The sequence below is a fragment of the Poeciliopsis prolifica genome, unplaced genomic scaffold (assembly GCF_027474105.1).
Source record: "Poeciliopsis prolifica strain line A6 unplaced genomic scaffold, Auburn_PproV2 SCAFFOLD029, whole genome shotgun sequence".
Taxonomy (NCBI): domain Eukaryota; kingdom Metazoa; phylum Chordata; class Actinopteri; order Cyprinodontiformes; family Poeciliidae; genus Poeciliopsis; species Poeciliopsis prolifica.
In genome coordinates this window covers 2,749,322-2,770,364 of record NW_026562404.1, presented here as the reverse complement: position 1 = coordinate 2,770,364, position 21,043 = coordinate 2,749,322, and the positions used below count along the sequence as shown (strand labels likewise).

At 40.7% G+C, this 21,043-nt stretch overlaps 1 protein-coding gene across 24 annotated transcripts in view; it reads left to right on the top strand.

Moving 5' to 3' along the window:
* kif1b (kinesin family member 1B) overlaps nucleotides 1-21,043 on the top strand; it is a 60,390-nt gene that overhangs the window by 36,446 nt on the left and 2,901 nt on the right. For 5 of the 24 annotated variants that reach the window (XM_055049507.1, XM_055049508.1, XM_055049504.1 and 2 more), the window contains 29 exons: nucleotides 2,088-2,193; nucleotides 2,291-2,308; nucleotides 2,898-3,046; nucleotides 4,416-4,594; nucleotides 4,928-5,068; nucleotides 6,349-6,603; nucleotides 8,437-8,555; nucleotides 8,785-8,870; nucleotides 9,030-9,159; nucleotides 9,454-9,607; nucleotides 9,776-9,866; nucleotides 9,963-10,081; nucleotides 10,595-10,650; nucleotides 10,946-11,146; nucleotides 12,358-12,466; nucleotides 12,570-12,636; nucleotides 12,775-12,859; nucleotides 13,201-13,306; nucleotides 13,605-13,631; nucleotides 14,357-14,471; nucleotides 14,546-14,679; nucleotides 15,369-15,430; nucleotides 15,513-15,658; nucleotides 16,622-16,882; nucleotides 16,961-17,032; nucleotides 17,115-17,236; nucleotides 17,984-18,136; nucleotides 19,965-20,157; nucleotides 20,922-21,040. In XM_055049507.1, the coding sequence (XP_054905482.1) occupies nucleotides 2,088-2,193; nucleotides 2,291-2,308; nucleotides 2,898-3,046; nucleotides 4,416-4,594; nucleotides 4,928-5,068; nucleotides 6,349-6,603; nucleotides 8,437-8,555; nucleotides 8,785-8,870; nucleotides 9,030-9,159; nucleotides 9,454-9,607; nucleotides 9,776-9,866; nucleotides 9,963-10,081; nucleotides 10,595-10,650; nucleotides 10,946-11,146; nucleotides 12,358-12,466; nucleotides 12,570-12,636; nucleotides 12,775-12,859; nucleotides 13,201-13,306; nucleotides 13,605-13,631; nucleotides 14,357-14,471; nucleotides 14,546-14,679; nucleotides 15,369-15,430; nucleotides 15,513-15,658; nucleotides 16,622-16,882; nucleotides 16,961-17,032; nucleotides 17,115-17,236; nucleotides 17,984-18,136; nucleotides 19,965-20,157; nucleotides 20,922-21,040 (3,575 nt within the window). The remainder of the gene's footprint in view (nucleotides 1-2,087; nucleotides 2,194-2,290; nucleotides 2,309-2,897; nucleotides 3,047-4,415; nucleotides 4,595-4,927; nucleotides 5,069-6,348; nucleotides 6,604-8,436; nucleotides 8,556-8,784; nucleotides 8,871-9,029; nucleotides 9,160-9,453; nucleotides 9,608-9,775; nucleotides 9,867-9,962; nucleotides 10,082-10,594; nucleotides 10,651-10,945; nucleotides 11,147-12,357; nucleotides 12,467-12,569; nucleotides 12,637-12,774; nucleotides 12,860-13,200; nucleotides 13,307-13,604; nucleotides 13,632-14,356; nucleotides 14,472-14,545; nucleotides 14,680-15,368; nucleotides 15,431-15,512; nucleotides 15,659-16,621; nucleotides 16,883-16,960; nucleotides 17,033-17,114; nucleotides 17,237-17,983; nucleotides 18,137-19,964; nucleotides 20,158-20,921; nucleotides 21,041-21,043) is intronic. The other 19 variants (XM_055049515.1, XM_055049520.1, XM_055049517.1 and 16 more) reach the window with 13 other exon arrangements.

The window sequence follows — 21,043 nt, the reverse complement described above, 5'->3', positions numbered from 1 at the left end:
AACAAAACAGGTGTCAGAAGCAGAGTTTAGTTCAGGTAAATTGAAAACGCTGCAATGAGGATGGATGCAGCACTTAATATTTTAGAAGCTGTGAAAGATCTTTACCGAAAGGGGAGAGTCCAGTACTCTACTCATGTGAATAGTAATCCATTAAAATCCATTTTGTTTCTCATGATAGCGATTATCACACACTGATAGTGCTGCACAAATGCATGTGTGTTGGAAAGAGGATTACATTTGGCTTTCAAAGCCTTTAAGTCAGGGGTGTCCAAACTTTTTGCAAAGGGGGCCAGATTTGGTGTGTTAAAAATATAGGGGGGCCAACCTTGGCGGACGTTCTTTACATATAACAGCAATTAATTTAAATACATTTCAGCGAGCTGTTGTGTGTTTCACATTTGCTTTTTTATTTTAATTTCAGCCATCTTAAGCATATGTTTTGGTTCATTTGAAACATACATATCAAAATTCAATTGACATTGAAAATTGAAATTAAATATTCATTTAACTTCACTTTTTTAACACTAACTTTTTTGTAATAGTTGAAGAGAAGTAATTGTACTCTTGGGTGCAAATTACATTTGAAACATTAAAAATAATCTCAAAATGGGAGTTTAATATTTACAGAATTTTTAAACACAATAACAGAGAAATTGTCATATCAACAAGTGCAGGGCTCATTTAAAATATGACAGTAACTATAAATGTTGATTAGCACACCTCTCTCTCGCTTGGCGACCCGGGGACAGGACGCTGCGCACTAGTGAAACGGTGAAAGGTTTGCAATGCTTTGCGATCAGCGCTGCTACCTCGTAACTAGCCTTTGTAGCATTCTCGTTTGACTCTCGAGCTTTTGTAAAATATTGCTGCTGTGAGATTAAGCTAGCTTCAAGGGTTTCAGTTTCTCTCTGCGTTCATTACCTGTGATCTTGTCATATGCCTCAGCATGTTTAGTTTGATAATGTCGCTTCAAAACAGCCACTGTCTCTTTACAAATGAGGCAAACACAGTTGTTATGTATTTCAATGAAGAAATAGTCCAATTTCCACCCATCCTTGAACCGTCGGCCCTCGCTGTCAACTTTCCTCCTTTTGCTAATTGCCGCCATTTTAGAAAATTGGGGGGCCTCACATACTAATTTGCTGTTCCTATTTGAGCCTCTAGATGTCAGCACTTAGAACACGCAAGTAATGTATTACACGCGGGCCAGGCGTTATTGATTCTATGACGGAGGCTGCGGGCCGGATGAAAATTGACCACGAGCCGCATTTGGCCCCCGGGCCGGACTTTGGACATGTCTGCTTTAAGTATTACATTTCTAAAATATTTAAACACTTTAAATGCGCATTGTGAATCTGAATCTGATGCATGACGTATCTTATGACAGTGACAGTTCTGCCAGCTTTATGCTGTAAATCTTCTCAGTGGAGCAGAGAGTTCGGGTTTCGGTTTGTCGGTAGTTCTCAGCAGCGAGGCGAGGAGGTCAGCACCAGATGAAAAGGCTTCATTGTTTTCCCAGAAGACTGTGAACACACAGGATGAGGTCATCGGGACCACAGCCTGCTTGTTCTTCTCTGACGGTGATGATGGTGATGATGATGGCGCCCCTCATTGGATTACATTTGACTTGGCTTCTCCTGGTTCTTTTCTTCTCCCACTGAAGGAAAAAAAGAAATAAAAAACACTTGGCGTCTGAAGTTTTAATAATGTTTGCTGATGGCTTTTGCTCTCTGATTTACAAATCAAACTGGTTTGGAATGTTATTTTTGTTTTGTTTTTTGTTGTTCCAAGTAATACATTTTCCAGACTATTAACATTTTACACAATGTGCAGAAGTATTCTGCTGTTTAATGTGTACTGACATGTTGCAACATGCTTACTTGCCCATCTTTCTAGATTATGCAAAAAATGTAAACTTACGCCAATGTTGCAGACAATTTTTTTGGATAAATGATCACCGTTTTCAGTAACAAAGTTCCTGGCATCAGTCTTTGGCTGTGATTTGGGCTCAATTGTGTTGCTGATTTCACCAGTGTGTGCAGCTGATGGACAGCTGTCCATGTCCCCCTGTGTGTGTTGATGTCCAGGTTTACGAGAGCAAACTGCAGGAGCTCCAGAAGCAGGTGGAGACGCGCTCTCTGGTCGCAGAGACGCCCGATGAGGCAGAGCTGGAGGAGGAAGAAGAGGAGGAAGGTGTGTACTAAGATGATGTTTCTTTTGCTGCATTCGCCATGAATGAAAAGTATATAAATAAATGAGCTGTGTGTTTTCTTCCACATTCTGTGTCCAGAGCTTAAATTACTGGGATGTGCGTATATAATTTTTCTATAGTCATTTTTTCTTCTGACATATTAATAGTCATTTTAATTACCCACCCAAGGTACTAATTGAAATCAGACTATAGATCCATAAATCTAATCCAACATAACGGTTAACTAGATGTTTAAATGACCGTACTGTTTTAATGTTTCAGCCCATCAGCTACAAATTGTCTTAAAAAGTCAGACAACTGTAGTTCCTCCTGATTTCATTTTCCATTTATAACACCTTACTTAAAGCTTCTGCTTGAAGTTTTCAGTCCAGCTGCTGTTGGTGAGTTGACGCTTTTAGAAATTGTGTGGAGCTGAATTGGAAAAATAGTCTAGTTTGGATTTCAGAACGGTCTTACTGTCTCTGCACAGTCATTTCTTGCAGAAAATTTGCCTTCAGGATTCCACATTATGAATAATGTCAATTTGCTTCCATTAATTTAACATTCTTTGAACCCGTGGAGAAGTTTAAACAATCCAAACTGTTCTGTAAAAATGTTTCAAAATTTTTTTCCCTGGTTTAATTTGCCTTCAAAATGCCTGTGAGCATTATGTTAATGTCACCTCTGCTTGGTGTATTTTCCACAGTGCCGTGGACACAGCATGAGTTTGAGCTGGCTCAGTGGGCCTTCAGGAAGTGGAGGTACCATCAGTTCACCTCCCTGCGTGACCAGCTGTGGGGGAACGCCGTGTACCTGAAGGAGGCCAACGCCATCAGTGTGGAGCTGAAGAAAAAAGTGAGAGAAATCATGGTGCTGTTAACGTTGTTACGATCAATATAACAATGTGTGTGATACTGCAGTAACAGTGGACTGGTCTGATGCAATATTTGGTAATGCAATCCCGCTCTGCAGGCCAATTATGAGACATTTGGGTAAACTTTGATTCTTCAAATAAATAAACGTAAACTACGTCCAAGAGGCCAAAAGCTGATGGAGAATGGTGATGAAATCACAATGACATACAAGACGAGACTGAGCAAAATGTGGACGAATTGCATCTGCTGGAGTTGAAATGCAGAAAATGTATGATGTAAATTAGTTTTTTTCATTTAAAGTCGGGTCTTTTCCTGGGTTCTCTTTTTTGGTATATTTCTGAAATGTTCTGGAAATTGTTTCCGAAAAATAAATATGACATGTACATCATCCTTGATGAGTGGAGCTGTTGGGTAATTTATGGTTTGTATTACCTTGACCTTTTCTCAGTGGATCAAAGTCAGAACTTTAATTGGATCAGAGAGTTTCTGGGATTATCCAGTTAAAATACAGCCTGTGGCCTGTTCTTAATACTAATTGCATGATCAGGCAAAATGGATAAATACTTTTAGATGGGCAGTTTTAGTCTAAATCAGTTTTGTGATAATTTTGGATTGAATTGAATTGGACTGAATTAGACTGGTTTGTATTATGAGAATAATACACCCTAAATTTTTAATTTAGGGTGTTTTTGGGTGGCATCCATCTTTCATTCTTGCAGATTTTAAATGATCCTCTAATAGTTTGTGTGACTAGAAATGAGACTTGGCACAATCTGCCGACTAGATTTCTAAACACAAACGTGTGTGTGTGACGTTTTCAGGCAATGCTGGGCATCATGAGGGAAACCAAAAGCATCCGCTTATGTTCAGAAGTTTAACAGTTTTTGGCAGACACAACAGAAAGCTGAGTCCAAAGTACACATGATAACTCTGGTGGACTTTGATATTATTTAGCTGAAACGTTGCATCTCTCACACAGGTTTTCATCTGTGAGAGGCATCCTTTACAATAAAGGATGTGACATTTTAATGTTATGTTGACTGAATGTGGTGGAGAAAAAAATGTGCTCTAGTCTGACTTTCAAATCATCCAGAATGCAGCATTGATCCACTGTCACATAGACAAATGGAAGAGGGAGCAAATCTAAAGCTGGTTCACTGTAGTTTTCCTTCCACCGGGAAGGGATTTACACTCCACATAAACGGCAAGATGCTACAAGAAAGTCACTTTCAACAGAATTTCTTTTCACTGGGTTTTCATCTTGCATTTTCAATCTCTGGATGTTTTAAAGTCACGTTTTGATAATAGTTTGAGGCTGGAGTCCTTTCTAAATTCTCCCTCTTCCTCAGGTCCAGTTCCAGTTCGTCCTGCTGACAGACACGCTGTACTCTCCGCTGCCCCCTGAGCTCCTGCCCCCAGAGCCGGAGAAGGAACGTGACCCGAGACCCTTCCCTCGCACCGTGGTGGCTGTCGAGGTTCAGGACTTGAAGAATGGAGCTACACACTACTGGTCCCTGGAAAAACTCAAGTAAGAATTACCTTAATTTGTACACACATGAGTTTAGTTGGACTATGCGATGTCTTCTATTACAATTGTTGCAAACTGTTCGATTATTGCTCTGACTCTAGATATAGGCATCTGTAGTAGGAATTTCAAAAATGTGAAGGAAATCATTTTATACAGTATCTTAAGAATCAATTGTTTTGAATTTTTTGTCTTTTTTTAAAATCTCTACAGAGAAAATAGTCAAATTCAAATCATCTGAACATCATCAGTTTTTCTCCCCCTCCGGTTATTTTTAATGAGCTGTAAATTCCCGTCCTGCATCCATTAATCCTGAGTGCATGTGGTCATTTACAGGCAGAGGCTGGAGCAGATGAGGGAAATGTACGACCGCGCTGGAGAAATGGCCTCCGCTCACCAGGACAGCGACGGAGAGGGAGCTCTGACAGGAAACGATCCGTTCTACGACCGTTTCCACTGGTTTAAGCTCGTGGGGAGGTATGTAGCCGAATATGAACACTACACATTTCAACTAAATAGTTTTGGTTTTTGCTTTTTTTGTGTGTGCTTTTGTAACAAATTTGTTAAACAGTTCCAGGGAAGGGTTGGTTACCTGTTTCAGGGTATTTAAGCTGGCTTAAAAAATGTGGCTACATTTTTCATTGTTTACACTTTTTAAGAAGAGCAATTAGTTTGTTATTCATTTGTAGTTAAGTTTTTGTTTTAAAATGGTATTATTTACCAAAGCTGTACTGACGCTGTTAGGATTTCTTCATGCATTTTATTTTTCATTGCCATCACTTCTCATTGGAGATTCATGTATCAGTCATATCACATGTTCCCCACATCATGTTTTGTCATTTACACCAGATGATGTTTTGTTCATTATTTAAATTTGTTTGTCCCTTTTATTTGTTTTTGTGATTTTTTATTTTATTTTATTTCATTTGAATGTGTATTTATTTTATTTCACATCACATTTTGAGTTTTTGTGACCATTTGTTATGTTCCCTTTATTTCTGCTTCAATTTGTGTCGTCATTCGTTGCCATGCTCTTCCTGATGTGTTCTGTAATTTATGTTAACATGGAGTTTGGATGAGGTGGGAATGTTGCCGTTTTGTGTTTTATCCTCTTTCGACGGCGTATGTGAAGAGATTTACATGCTAATCCATTAATGTGCTGTTATTCATGTTGGTTTAAAATACCATTTCTGGTATTTGCTGTGACACCTGCGCTTAGTTTAATGCCGGCTCTTTATGAAATGAATCCTAAACTGATAAGCTTATTTTGTGGCTTTTGCTTTAAATTAATGCTTGTAATTAATACAAGTGAAAAGTGAGGCTTTCTATTTGCCTTTTTATTTATTTGAATTAAAGCAGGGTTCCTACACAATTTGGAACTTAATCTGAGTATTTTTCAGATCTGGATAAATATTTTCACTTGTCATATTTTGTCTCTTTCCATCCTGTTAATTTATTTTTTGAAGATTCCCCATTTGAATCCACTTTTGAAATATTTCTTACAAAGTTATAGTAAGCTTTAGGATTTTATGTTTTGCAAAGGACTGAGATCTCTGGAGAGTTAAGTCTCCAGAAGTCTAAAATAGATTCTATGAAAAATGTCTAGGAACCCTGAAAACTTTGAAAAACAGCAAGAATTTTTAAAAATGAAATGAGATCACTGATGCCTCACAAAGCTTCTGAAGGTATTTTTTGTTTGACTCTTCTTTGACTCGACTGTGACCCTCGCCGCCGTTCCCAAACCTTCGCTCCCCCAGCAGCTCTCCCATCTTCAACGGCTGCGTCAACGAGCACCTGGCCGACCGAACGCCCTCGCCCACGTTCTCCACCTCCGACTCGGAGATCACCGAGCTGGCGGACGAGCGCCAGAGCGAGATGTCGGACTTCATAGATGACGAGGCGTTTGTGGACGACACGAGCTCTGATGCGGGCACCGAAGAGGGCTCGGACATCTTCAGCGACGGGCAGGACCCCTTCTATGACCGCTCCCCCTGGTTCATCCTGGTGGGAAGGTCGGTGACCTGGGCATTTCCTCTTCCTCTGCACACGGAGGCTGGGACAGGAGAGCTGTTGTTGGCTTGTTTTACTTTAGTTGACTGCAGTGAAGAGTAGCTGAAGTATCAAAGATAAGAGTATAATTAAAAATAATTAATTTGAAGAAACGGAGGCACATAAAATAGTATTTGTTTTTTTTTCTCAGACTCAGAGAAGTATTTTGTTTAATTTAACATAATTCATCATCCTTCTGTGCTCTGAGGTCGGCTGTTGAAAATCTACTTTTAATTTGGACTCTGTTCCTAAGAACGATGAAAAGCCAGCATCACCTCCTGCCGTCATCCTCCTGTGAGATGTCTCATCTTCCACCACCACACTCTGCTGACTGCATTAACTCCCATCTGTCTGTTAAAACAGCCTGTTTGTTCTGATTAAGCAAACTAAGTACTTGTCCTTTTTGTTGGCTTTTTCAGTTTTTACACTTGGATTGTTTTCATTTTGATTTGTTTTGGGGGGTTTTTCTTTTTGTTTGTTTGTGTTTGAAATCATTTTATTTCGGAAATGTATAAACTCAGACTTTTATCATTTGACCGATTGGGGAAAACAATTTATCATATACTTTCTTTAGTGGGTGTGTTTAGCAGTTGAAATAAAAACAAAACAACAAAAAATACCTTTAAAGTAGTCTAAAACCGTTTATAATGATATGAAGGCTAATCCTTCATATGTTTTGTAAAAAAAATTAAAATAATAAAATATATATATAGTTGACTCATGGTTTAGCTGACAGCTGTGCCTAATTTATTATGTATTGGTTGCGTTATCTTGCTTCCAGTGATTCCTGATGATTAAAAAAATTTACTAAGTAACTCTGGAAATTAGAGTGGTTTTCAATATTTAGTTTTGCTCTTTAAAACTGGATATAGTTCATGCATTTGGCCATATAGATGTAAAGAAGCTTATAATTTGCAGGTTTTAAGTAATTAAAATGCATTGAATAGAGTTAGGTTTCATAAACCTGTGAGTGCTGTTAAAATTGCCAAGTTTGTGCCCCTATTTTTGCACCAACATGTTGCCTTTTCATTTTGTATCACTTCATACTCATAGGCTCAAACCAGTGATGATCAGGTGTTTATTATGTAGTTTAGTTTTTTTTTTCAGTAATTTTGGAGGTAAACAGTCATAAGAGTTGAAATCGCTTACCTAATTATATTTAACTTTGTGTTGCCACCTCGTTTACATTTATTTTGGTTCTGTTTGGTTGCTCCTGAAATGTGATCAATTACACCGCGGATCCAATCACAATAACCTGTGGCCCCTTACCTTACACTACTTACTCTAGACTCAATAGATGGTAGAAAATTGTATATATGTACAAATATCCCTGAAGTGGATGTAAACTGATGCATGGTCAGTAAAAAAAACGGCCTGTGGCAGACTAGTCGATTTGCTGCTTTTAATTTCAGAATTAAAAGTAGCAACATAAGTAACTACAGGGTAGCCAAAAATTTACAAAATGGAGAAGCTCCTCTTAAAAACATAATTTAGCAATAAGCAGTGTCGGTGCATCAAAATAAGACAACACATGGGCGCAGGTTGGTCCCTGCATCACTTTGACTATTTTACTGATAAATGTCTTGTGTTTTGGTTTTGGACATTAGTCTTCATCGAAGTGCTACAGGTTGTTTTAGCGTGTAACAAGGATCGCTGCCATTGCAAATCATGTCTCGCGAAACAAAATGTCAATCCACCTTCAGATGCTAAATAAATGCTGCAGTTATTTATGCGTAGCGACTCACAGCTGCAGCGGTTGTTCATTGTTTCTCTTCTCCTTTTTTTTTTGCTCTCAGAGCTTTTGTGTACCTGAGCAACCTGCTGTATCCTGTGCCGCTTGTTCACCGGGTTGCCATAGTTACAGAAAAGGGCGAGGTGCGAGGCTTCCTGCGCGTGGGGGTCCAGGCTATAGCTGGTGAGTAATTAATGAGATCTCTAATGCTCCGGGATCATTACAGCAACTAACAAAATATGTGTAGCTCTAAGTTTGGCTTTGAGATCCTAATGGCAGCATGTGGGAGAGTCCTGAGGGATCTGGCAACGCAGAGATTCCCTCAGATCCTTTAATATATTCCCTTTGATGTGCTTTGACAGTTTAGGTTTGTGACAGATCGGGATAAAAGGAGTGTTTGTTTCTTTTCTAGCTGACGAGGAGGCTCCAGATTACGGCTCCGGGGTTAGACAGTCAGGGACTGCCAAGATCTCCTTTGATGATGAATACTTCAAAAAGGTGAGTCTGAAGTCACATGAAAGCAGTTTGAAACTCAGACACTTTATTTCTATTTTTTTTTTCTCCAAAAATACCAACTTGGTAAAGAAACTTTAGAAACTCAAGCCCTCTCTAGACCAGCTATTTGCTAATGTCTCTGACTTTTATCCATCCAATCAGAATGACTTTCCCTCTACGGTTATGACCCGCTCCGGCTTGTCCCTGGAGGAACTGCGCATTGTGGAGGGTCAGGGTCAGAGCTCAGAGGTCATCACACCCTCTGAGGAGCTCAACAGAATCAACGACATGGGTACGGCCGCCAGACTTTCACCTTTCCGCTCGTAAATTTTCAGCCTCTCTTCCCTTCGCTGGAGAACACGCTCGACAGATGTCCCTGCTGGATCCAAAGTTGAGCTTTGTCGTGTAAATGAGGCGAATGCAGCGTCTTTTATTTGTTGTGTGAGAGGATTTTTACAAAGCTAAGAAAAAGATAAAAATGAGTGAACAGCAAGAATAATGATTAAAGAGGAGCAATTCACACGCCAGCAGCTGTAAGTTTTTTTTTTTTTTTGGTCATTTTTGATGACCCTGCTGTTCTCCTCAGACCTGAAGCTGGGCAACATCCCAGACGCCAAGCTGAGTCACAGTGAAGGTCTGGCGGGTCAGCTGGAGGTGGGGAGCATCTTCACCTTCCGTGTGACTGTCCTCCAAGCAAGCGGCGTCCCACCTGAGTACGCCGACATCTTTTGCCAGTTCAAGTGAGTCAATATTCTTCAAAAACGAGCAGCGCTGTTTACATTGCCTGAAATATTGGTTTGCGATGTTTCACGAAGCCTTCAGCTTAGGAAATCTGCAACAGCATTACATGTTTGTGTACAAATTTAATTAATTGAATCACTCTGACTTGTGTTCACGTTTTGCTTCAGTTTTCTCCATCGCCACGACGAGGCTTTCTCCACCGAGCCGCTGAAGAACACCGGCAAAGGAGCTCCGCTGGGTTTCTACCATGTCCAGAATGTGAGTACAGACACGTGGACGTCATTCCTTAAATCCAAACTGTTCCTTCTGACCAGAAACTAATTTTTTTTTTTTGTTTTCTTCTTTCCTTTGCAGGTTTCAGTGGAGGTCACAGAGTCTTTTATTGAGTACATTAAGAGCAAGCCCATCGTGTTCGAGGTGTTCGGCCACTATCAGCAGCACCCGCTGCACATCCACGGCCAGGACCTGATCAGGTTGGTAGCTTTTAAAAAATAACTTCTATAGAAATGTAGAATACAGTGCCTTCAAAAGTATCTTTATCTTTTTCCTCATGTTGTCGCATAAGAACAGCAAACTTCTGATTTGTTTGCATTTTAGATGGAAGAGCAACACATAGTGATTAACTCTTGTGCAAATGGAGGAAAAGAAAACATAATTTTTTAAATGATTTTACAGATAAAATTCTGAAAAGTTTGCCATACATTTGAATTTTGAACCTCTTGTTATTCTGATATCCTGAAACAAAATGTCTTTAAAAATCACTTTAAGGGAGAAAATATATCCCTCAGTGCTTGCAGCAAAATGTGGTTTACAAATTATTCACACAAGGAACTATTTTCTGATGGCCTAATATATTAAATCCAAATATAAATGTGTGACTTAAATGTAACAAAATCTGGAAATGTTCATGGGTTAAGGTAAAAGTTCTTCATTGAAGACACGTTTTTCACTAAAATACATATGTCCTCTCTTCCTCTTTTTAACAGTCCTCCGACACCGTCACGGAAATACTACCCTATCCCCATGCCTCTGTCCAAACCAGGTAACAAATCATCACACAATACCGCGATATAGTGAAATGTTCCCATAACATGTCCCCATAACTTTGACTTCGTTATGTAACCATACGTCACATGTCCTTTTTTCATTTCTCGCTTCCTTTGGATCCCTTTTTGTCTTATTGAATCATTTTTCTACAATCTCTATAATCCTCTTACCCAACTCTGTCTGCCTTGTTTTTCCCCTCACTCTTCATTTTTTTTCTCCACACATGTATTTACCCATCTTTTCTGCCGTTCACACACGGCAACACACGTACACACACACCACCCATCCAGACCACACCCGTAAGATCGAGTTGATCCGCTACCTCGTGAGCGGCTATGTTAACGGCAAAGTGCTGGACACGTTATCCGAGCACGCCAACGCCCTCGCCTCCTCCGCCGTGGCCAGCCTGGAGGACGAGGCTGACCAGCTCTCACACTTCCCCTTCCTCTCAGCGCTCCACGACCCCGTGTTCACTGTGCCTAAGCACCACGGTTGGTACACAGGTAGCGGTTGAGGCATTAGATGCCCCCCCCCACTAGATGCTGTTTTGTGACTAGACTAGCGCTTTGTTATCGTGCTGCTCTGTGCCTGCAGGTGCATATTGGAGCACTGCAATGATAGCTGCAGACACGTTTGGGTCCCGACGGCTCAGCTCAAACCTCCCCTGGCTGCTTAGACTGACCAGAGCTCCTACCTTCCAGTAGATGTAAATTTAAATTGCATCCCAAGTTATGAAGCGAAAATTTATCGCAAAACACAGTTGATTAGACTACAGAGGGCAGTTGAATAGTTTCAAGCTATGTATAACAGAATCGATTGTGCAAACGAGAGATTAGCTGGTTTCATCAGCAGCATAATCCTGCTGATGTGTCAGACAGCAGGGAGCGGTCAGTATTGTAATCTGTTATTTAACTCCTCACGCTGTCTCCACCTTTCAGTCAGTAAAACACATCAATAAAAGGAAGAACAATGATATGTGGGTTTTCAAAAAAGAAAAAGCTGTTTCTAATCAAAATCTGAAAGGTGGCATGCATTTCTACTTGGACATACATGCCACACTTGAAAACAGAAGTTTTTTCCCATTCTTCTTTGTAAGGAATCTCAGGCTCCAGATTAGATGAATGGCGTCTGTGATGATCTCTTGCCACAGACTCTCAATTGGATTTTAGGTCTGGACTTTGACTTGGCCGACGTTGCACATCAGTACACTTTGATCTATAGATTGTAGCTTGGATGCATGTTGAGGCTCAAATAGTTTCGACCTCTTTTTTTGAGGAATGGCACGCAGTCTGAACAGGGCGCCCATAGCATGATGCTGCCACCTCTGCTTTACTGTGGGGTTTATTTGGGTTCAGGGTGATTTACCAGCTTCTTTGTCCCTGACCTGTTGGCTGTGTGCCTTAGTCTTCATGAAGCTGTTTGTTTCTGAGGGTTTGAGGGTTTGTTTCTGAGGGTAAAATGAATTCATTGCATGAATTCATTGCACTAACAATCATCTGGATTAGATTGCAAGGGACTTTCTTTGCTAGTTATAGTTTTCATATTTTCATTTGTTAAAATTTGTCTTTGCTTTATTGTTTTCTATCACAATGTCAGAATAAAACAATTGCTAGCTGACTCTTAGCTTGTATCAGCTAAGAATTTAAAATACTTAGCTGATGGGTGTTTGTGTTTTGTTTTTGTTTGTTTGTTTTTTTGATAGTTCCGGCCACCAAGCTGAACACCATCACCAAGTCGAACCTGGGTCAGTGTGTCAGCAAGTACGACCTGCTTGTCTGGTTCGAGATAAGCGAGCTGGAGCCGACCGGAGAGTGAGTGTGTCTCTTTGCACCTTTCCCAGAGGGATGAATCCAGCCTCTAAAATTGCATCAAACTCTTATCGATAAAGTCTAACCTGGGTTTGTCCACACACAGGTACATCCCGGCGATAGTGGATCACAGTGCCGGATTGCCTTGCCATGGCACCTACCTTCTGCACCAGGTAAGGGCAGAACATTTTCTACTCCCCAAAACTTAGAAGATAAAGACGAGTCTGTCTATGGTGATACTCATGTATAAGTTGTTTCTGTTGCCGTGGTTTTTAAGCTGTAATCTTGATCTCCTTTCATGTTTTCTGCAGGGGATCCAGCGAAGGATCACAGTGACTCTTATTCACGAGAAGGGCAGCGAGCTACACTGGAAGGATGTCCGTGAGCTGGTTGTAGGTGAGCCACCTGTCCGTGAGCGTCACTTGACCTAATGGAAACTAGACAGCAACATGGGATAAAAAACGTTAGGATAAACCCTTTAGCAGAGGCTTTACTGTGAATATACTACACACCCCTCTGGGAAGGAAGAGAGGCTTCTGTTTTGCTTCTCATTCTAAGCTTTTTATACACTGCAGCTGCCACAGATGGGCCAAATAATTACATTTCACATTTTTCAGCCTCTGGACTCTGTCCAGATGTTTGTAGAGTGTGTGTGTGTGTGGTTTTTCTTTTTCTTGCTCACCAGAAGAAATCTCAGCGACCGCATTGACGCATCATGCCGTTGTATTCTCCATCAGGTCGCATCAGGAACAAGGCCGAGGTGGACGACAGCGCAGCCGACGCCGTCCTGTCCCTGAACATCATTTCTGCCAAGAATATCAAGTCATCCCACAACACCAACAGGTATGTGAACTGAACTCTGAGAGTTACTTTGGCTCTGATGAACTCTAAACCTGACAAGGGGATAGATCCATCTGTTTGTTGTTGGGTAGGCTTTTCATGTTTTGGTGTTTAAATATGTGAAAATGTTCTTGTCTTTATAGTTTCTGAGGGTAAAATGAATTCATTGCATGAGCTTTCTGTTGTTTTTTTTTATTTTATTTAAGGGCTTTATTGTTTCTGTTGCCTGACTCTTTCTGCTTCTCTTTTTATTCTGTGCACTCTTTCCTCCTGCTGCTGCTGGACTCTTGATTGTCCTCAGGCTTTCTATTGATAAGGATATTGATAGGTACCATTCATCAGAGAGCATAAGGCCTTCAATGAAGGACATTTATGTCTCTCTTTTAGAACCTGTAGACTCTTAGAAATAAGTTTAATAGATTTTTGGTTCCTAAGCCCCTTCCCTGCTTGTTGCATAAGGTATATCTTTGTTTCCATTACCATTCATTTCCTAAAAATCTCAGCTGAAAATGTTGATGGACAAAGGTAATCTAAATGCAAACGCACCCTTATCAGTACTACTTTTATACCTTTGTAAGTTTGTGACTTTAGTATAAAAAAAGTTGTGAGCTGACCTACTGTGGCCTCAATTTGATTCTTTTCTTGATTTGTTTTGTTAACTACCCTAAAATTCAGTAAGGTCACTGTCTGTGGGTAAATGCTGCCCTGCTGGTAGATGACGATAAAAGGGAACTGATTTTTACAAGGAATACATAGTAATATATTCAAAAAGGTAGCTTTTCTTTTAGTTGCATCATGCTGAACTTTATTCTCAGTATGTTCCAGCTCCTACTTTGTGTCTTGTCTTGTCTTTGTGTCTTCTCTGTGTTTGTACTCGCATCCTGTCACGGTGAAAGTGTGAGAAAGTTTTGTTTTCAGCCATTTAGACCTGTGCACATCCACACACCAGTTCTTTAGCCAAATCACAATGAGAAACACAACAGCAGTGTTGTTTCAAGTGCAATTTCCCAAAGCTCAACTCCTGTTGCTTTCCTCTGTTTTTTTTTCCTTCAGAACATTCTATCGTTTTGAAGCTGTGTGGGACAGCTCACTGCACAACTCCCTGTTGCTGAACCGAGTCACTCCGTATGGAGAGAAGATCTACATGACTCTGTCTGCATATCTGGAGGTTTGTCTTTCCGCTCTGTCTCACAGCGATCTCGCTGCGTCTCGGATGCTGGCTCACTCACACTCTGCTTTCAGCTGGACCACTGCATCCAGCCCGCCATCATCACTAAAGACATCTGCATGGTGTTCTACTCCCGGGACGCTAAGATCTCCCCACCCCGTTCTCTCAGGAACCTCTTTGGGAGTGGGTACTCCAAAACTCCTGACTGGTAAGCCAGTAGGTTGATGCACTTTGGTGCATCTATTAATAATAATAATAATAAAGATGTATAACACTCCAATAAAAAAAGGTCAATCTGAGTTTTGAGGTTCTGTTTTATTGTACAACTTTAGCCTGCTGATTACAATTTTGCTTTTAGACCGGGAGTGTAAAACATGTCATTAGTGCCTCATAGAATAAATGAAATGATCGGCTGTAGTAATTGTAATTTGTGATATCTTTGTGTTTGTTCGGCTGAGAATATGGACACTTCTCAGAGATTTACAGATGGCAACAAATATTTCCACATTTCCATTAGTGAGGGAAAATGTTGCTGTAAAACATTCAGTATTTCTGTTATCCCCTGGTCAGAAACTTAAAAGTAGTTTTAACAAACGGCATGAAAACAGCTTCTTATGGCTTTAAATCTTCTTATATATTAATTATTACTTCTCTGGTACTTTGAATAGCTAACATTAAGACTTCTCTGTGGGGTAATAACTGCCACTTTGATAAGTGGTTGCATTTAGGTATGGGGTGTTCACTGACCATAAGTAGATTGTATTCTTTTGGTTTTTGACCAAATAATCATGTCAGGTCTGTTCAAGCTGAATTCAATCTCCAATTATTACCATACTTCATACTCTTTTGGCAGAATTTTTCATTTAAATAATTTATTTTTTTGCTGCTTTGTTACAGCAATCGCGTCACCGGCATCTATGAGCTCAGCCTGTGCAAGATGTCTGACACCGGAAGCCCTGGTAAACAAGGAGAAAATCATTTAAAGAAAAATCTGAAGAGTTTTTTACCTTTTGTGTTGACAAGCCGGGTTCTCCTGCGCAGGGATGCAGCGGAGGAGGAGGAAGGTTCTGGATACTTCAGTGGCCTACGTGCGAGGGGAGGAGAACCTGGCCGGATGGAGGCCCAGAGGGGACAGTTTGATCCTGGAGCACCAGTGGGAGCTGGAGAAACTCGAGCAGCTGCACGAGGTGGGAATTTGGAACTCAGGTTTCACATTCTCATGTTAAAACATATGCTTTAAATCATTTTTAAATTACTCACAGGAAGGTTGGATGCTAAACTCTTATGAACCAGTTGGTCAAAAAAAAAAAAAAAAAAACACCGGTAGGATTATGTTGACCCTATGTGAAAGACAGAACAAAGTGTAAAAGTGAAATGCCCCTCAAATTTAGCTGGGCAATAAATTGTCCCAGTAATTATTGCACAATAATGTGTCAGAGCAATGTTTTGAGTCAATTTTCAAGTTGATTAATTGATAATTGCATAACATTGTAACTTCAAAGATCAAGTAACTTTAATTTTGTAAAGAGCACTTATCATTTGGAGTGCACCTATTGCAGTTTTTCTTATGGTCGCTGATGACCAATCTTTAAAAGGAATAGTGATTTTTAAATTTTTTTCTGAAATGTTGCTAAATATAGCAAACGTGCAGACATAAGCGTGGGTCTGTCAGTTAAACCTCTGTCATAGCAGAGCAAAAGAGGGCAGTGGCTGATTTTGAGACTTTTTGCCAAAGTAGATAAAATGGGTGGATGTGATCAGTTCCACATGCAAGTATCGAATGATCACGGATCTCCCAAAATTAAGGAAATCGGGGTCGATTTATCGGTGCACCCCTACTTAACACTGCAACTGGAAGACATTTTAAATATCCAAGATAAAACACAACAACGAAAAACAAAACACAAAACTGAAATAACAACCTATATACAAGCAAAGCCATAAATGAAATTAATTATGAAGTTTGCCCTTCAAAAAAATATTAATCATCACAATGGAAGTTACCAAGCTCAGTTTAATTTATCATGTGATTAATTGCTTATTGTGACAGGCTTAGTTCTCTTTCTCTGTCATGTTGTTTTGCTGCTGTGAAAACAAATAACTCCTGATGATGTATAAACAAAAGAAACGCAACTTGTACCTCCCGTCAGGTGGAGAAGACCCGTCACCTCCTCCTGCTGAGGGAGAAGCTGGTAGAGGTGCCTCCTGTGGGAACGACTACCATCACCAAGTCCCTAAGCGAGTCTCTGTCCCCCAGTATGAGCTCGGGGACCCTGTCCACTTCCACCTCCATCTCCTCGCAGATCTCCAGCGCCACCTGCGAAAGTGCCATCACGCCCAGCGAGAGCAGCGGCTACGACTCGGCGGACATTGAGAGCCTGGTGGACCGCGAGAAGGAGCTCGCCTCCAAGGTGAGGAGAAATCCCACATGGCCAGACACACGCCGGTGATTTCTGAGCTTCCTGGAACTGACAGATGTTGTGTTGCAGTGTCTGCGCCTGCTGACGCACACCTTCAACAGCGAATACAGCCAGGTGGTGAACAGCATCAGCGACTGCAAGGTGAGAAGCGATTCAGATGTTTTCCTCGCTCCGATCACGTTTGAACGGGTAAACGTGCGTAACGCTTTGCCTTTCTCTCCAGCTGTCTGACATCTCGCCCATCGGACGAGATCCATCGGTGACCAGCTTAAGCAGCGCCACCCTCACGCCCTCCTCCACGTGCCCCTCCCTGGCTGACTCCCGCTGCAGCTCCTTAGACCAAAAGTAATAATGTTCTCCTGACATTGATGCATTATTGGCCACTGGGGATGTGTATATCAGCTGTTTTGATATTTTTTTCAGCTAGTTTTAACATTTACGAAATAAATGTAAACAAAAACTATACACAGTTTGCATTTAAGATACAAAAAGAAAGCCTTTTGTCTGTTATTGTGTTATACTCTAAAACTTTCAAGTAGCATATTTTTAGCTTCACCTGGTTCAAATTCTATTAAAAGAAAATCTTTTATTTTATCTTTTATCAGCACATTTTGCTATCTGATTATAAATCAGTTAATCCCCCCAAAAAAATCAACACATTAGCCTTATTAAATGAAGCAGAAACTGCTGGACTTATCACGTTCTTATGTTAAAATAAACACCAAAATGAAAACAAAAAAACAGTATGCGATGTATTCCATTTTATTCCATTTTAGCTTCTTTATTCTTCTTACTTAAAAAATGAACTGAATTATTTGTTTATTTCCATCTTTTAGTGTATTTTTAATAATGTATAAAAAAGGTTTACATTAAAAATTGTCAGAATATTTTTTTTTATCTACACTATATTTAAATGTCAGAATAATTGATACAAAAGATTTACTAAAAAAAAAGCAAGTTTGGTTGTACAACAAAATCATATAAAACAATCTGTCTACATGAAGGAAGTCGCAAGCCATTGTTCACAACATAATGCACATTTAAATCATATGGTGGATAATTTTGACATTAACTTGGCTTTCTGTCTTAAAGGACCCCAGAGAACAACTCCCGTGCCTCCAGTCCCTCCTGCTCGGACTATGAGAACTTCCCAATGGTTCCCACTCTGGAGATGTCCTACCTTGCTCGAGCTGGAAAGAACGAGTTCTTAAACTTGGTGCCTGATATTGAGGAAATGAGGCCGGGGTTAGTAATAAATGATGGCGGCTCATCTGAATTGTCTGACCTGCATTAGTTGTGCAGTAAAATAGTTATTACAGCTGCAAGGCAAACATGTACAGTTAGGGCCAGAAATATTTGGACAGTGACACAGGTTTTGTTATTTTAGCTGTTGACAAAAATATGTTCAGAAATACAATTTATATATAGTATGGGCTGAAAGTGCACACTCCCAGCTGCAATATGAGAGTTTCCACATCCAAATCGGAGAAAGGGTTTAGGAATCATAGCTCTGTAATGCAGAGCCTCCTCTTTTTCAAGGGACCAAAAGTAATTGGACAATGGACTCCAAAGGCTGCAAGTAACTCAAAAGGCCTTTCCCTCGTTAACCTGTAATCAAGTAAGTAGTTAAAAGGTCTGGGGTTGTTTCCAGGTGTGTGGTTTTGTATTTGGTAGCTGTTGCTGTGACCAGACAACATGCGGTCAAAGGAACTCTCAATTGACGTGAAGCAGAACATCCTGAGGCTGAAAAAAAGAAAAAATCCAGCACAGAGATAGCAGACATGCTTGGAGTAGCAAATCAACAGTCTGGTACTTCTGAGGAAAAAGGAATTGACTGGTGAGTTGGGAACTCAAAAAGGCCTGGGCGTCCACGGAAGACAACAGTGGTGGATGATCGCCGCATACTTCTTTGGTGAAGAAGGACCCGTTCACAACATCAACTGAGGTCCAGAACACTCTCAGGGAAGTAGGTGTATCTGTCTCTAAGTCAACAGTAAAGAGAAGACTCCATGAAAGCAAATACAAAGGGTTCACATGTAGATGCAAACCATTCATCAATTCCAAAAATAGACAGGCCAGAGTTAAATTTGCCCAAAAACACCTCAAGAAGCCAGCCCAGTTCTGGAAAAGTATTCTATGGACAGATGAGACAAAGATCAACCTGTACCAGAATGATGGGAAGAAAAAAAGTTTGGAGAAGAAAGGGAACGGCACATGATCCAAGGCACACCACATCCTCTGTAAAACATGGTGGAGGCAACGTGATGGCATGGGCATGCATGGCTTTCAATGGCACTGGTCACTTGTGCTTATGATGACATAACAGCAGACAAGAGTAGCCGGATGAATTCTGAAGTGTACCGGGATATACTGTCAGCCAGATTCAGCCAAATGCTGCAAAGTTGATTGGACGGCGCTTCACAGTACAGATGGGATAATGACCCCAAGCATACAGCCAAAGCTACCCAGGAGTTCATGAGAGCAAAAAGGTGGAATATTCTGCAATGCCAAGTCAATCACCAGATCTCAACCCAATTGAGCATGCATTTCACTTGCTCAAATCCAGACTTCAGACGGAAAGACCCACTAACAAGCAAGACCTGAAGGCTGCGGCTGTAAAGGCCTGGGAAAGCATTAAGAAAGAGGAAACCCAGCGTTTGGTGATGTCCATGGGTTCCAGACTTAAGGCAGTGATTGCCTCCAAAGGATTCACAACAAAATATTGAGAAAAAACTTTTTTGTTTGGGTTATGTTTATATGTCCAATTACTTTTGAGCTCCTAAAATGTGGAGTGTTTGTAAACAAATGTGTACAATTCCTACATTTTCTATCAGATATTTTTGTTCAACCCTTTAAATTAAACGTTACAATCTGCACTTGAATCTGTTGTAGAGGTTTCATTTCAAAATCTAATGCGGTGGCATGCAGAGCCCAACTCACAAATTGTTACTGTCCAAATATTTCTGGCCCTAACTGTATGTGTCCATCCTGGATGATGTCAAAGGATCAGATAATTCGGAAAACAAAGTAACAAGGTCGTTTGAAATACATATACATATACGCTTCATTTCAGGTCTGTGGTGTCTAAGAAAGGTTTCCTCAGCTTCATGGAGCCGCGCTCCAACACGTGGGTGAAGCACTTTGTGGTCGTTCGCCGCCCATATGTCTTCATCTACAACAGCGACAAGGATCCAGTGGAGCGAGGCGTTCTCAACCTCTCCACAGCCCAGGTGGAATACAGTGAAGACCAGCAGGCCATGCTCAAGGTGCTCGTCTGTTTTGGCTTCTTTAAATCAGAAGTTTATATGCAGTCGTAGTAAGTGTAAATGTCATATTGACCTTGGGTTTTCATTAATGTGTTTGAGCTGCTGCCTTTTCCAGGGTGGATTGATTATGCAACATACAGCTTCAGTCATTTTTATGAATTAGAACCTTACTTTATTGCGGCTTTTCATCAATCGAGACCTCGTATCAGAATAAGTGTCCCTCTGTGGGAGGCAGAGAAACCTGATGCTTTGACTTTAGGCCTCTTCCTTTGGCAGGATTGGTTCATAAAACATCCTGAAGCTTAATGCTACTTCAGTTTGCCTGAACTGTGACCCTCAAATGTAAGACAAGTGATGTTCAGGAACAGCTCAGGAATATTCTGGAACACGGGTGTCGCCAGCGGTGAGCTTAGCGTCACATCAACATGGACTGAGAAGAACCCAGATAGAAAGAATTCTGGAACCGTCTTGATCAAAACCAAGCAGGATCTTTGCCAGAAAGCCCACCGACTCAAAGACGATCCGCTAGTTCTGATAAGAGTGATCAAATGTCCAGGCAGAATTATACTATGAGCTTTTTGGTGGCGCCTAAAGAGGAGAGTACTCTCTCAACTTTTCTTTCATTCAGTGCATATCGGTTCACCCACTTCTTTTGGAAAATCATTGGCTTAAATCTAATTATTTAGTCCCTCCACCTCGGAAAAGTAACTTTTCCAGTCAGTCTGATAAAGCTGTGCCTCATGATGAATATTTGATGTTTGCAGACTCCCAACACGTTTGCGGTGTGCACAAAGCATCGAGGAATCCTTCTGCAGGCCAACAATGAGAAAGATATGAACGACTGGCTGTACGCCTTTAACCCTCTGCTGGCAGGGACGATAAGGTA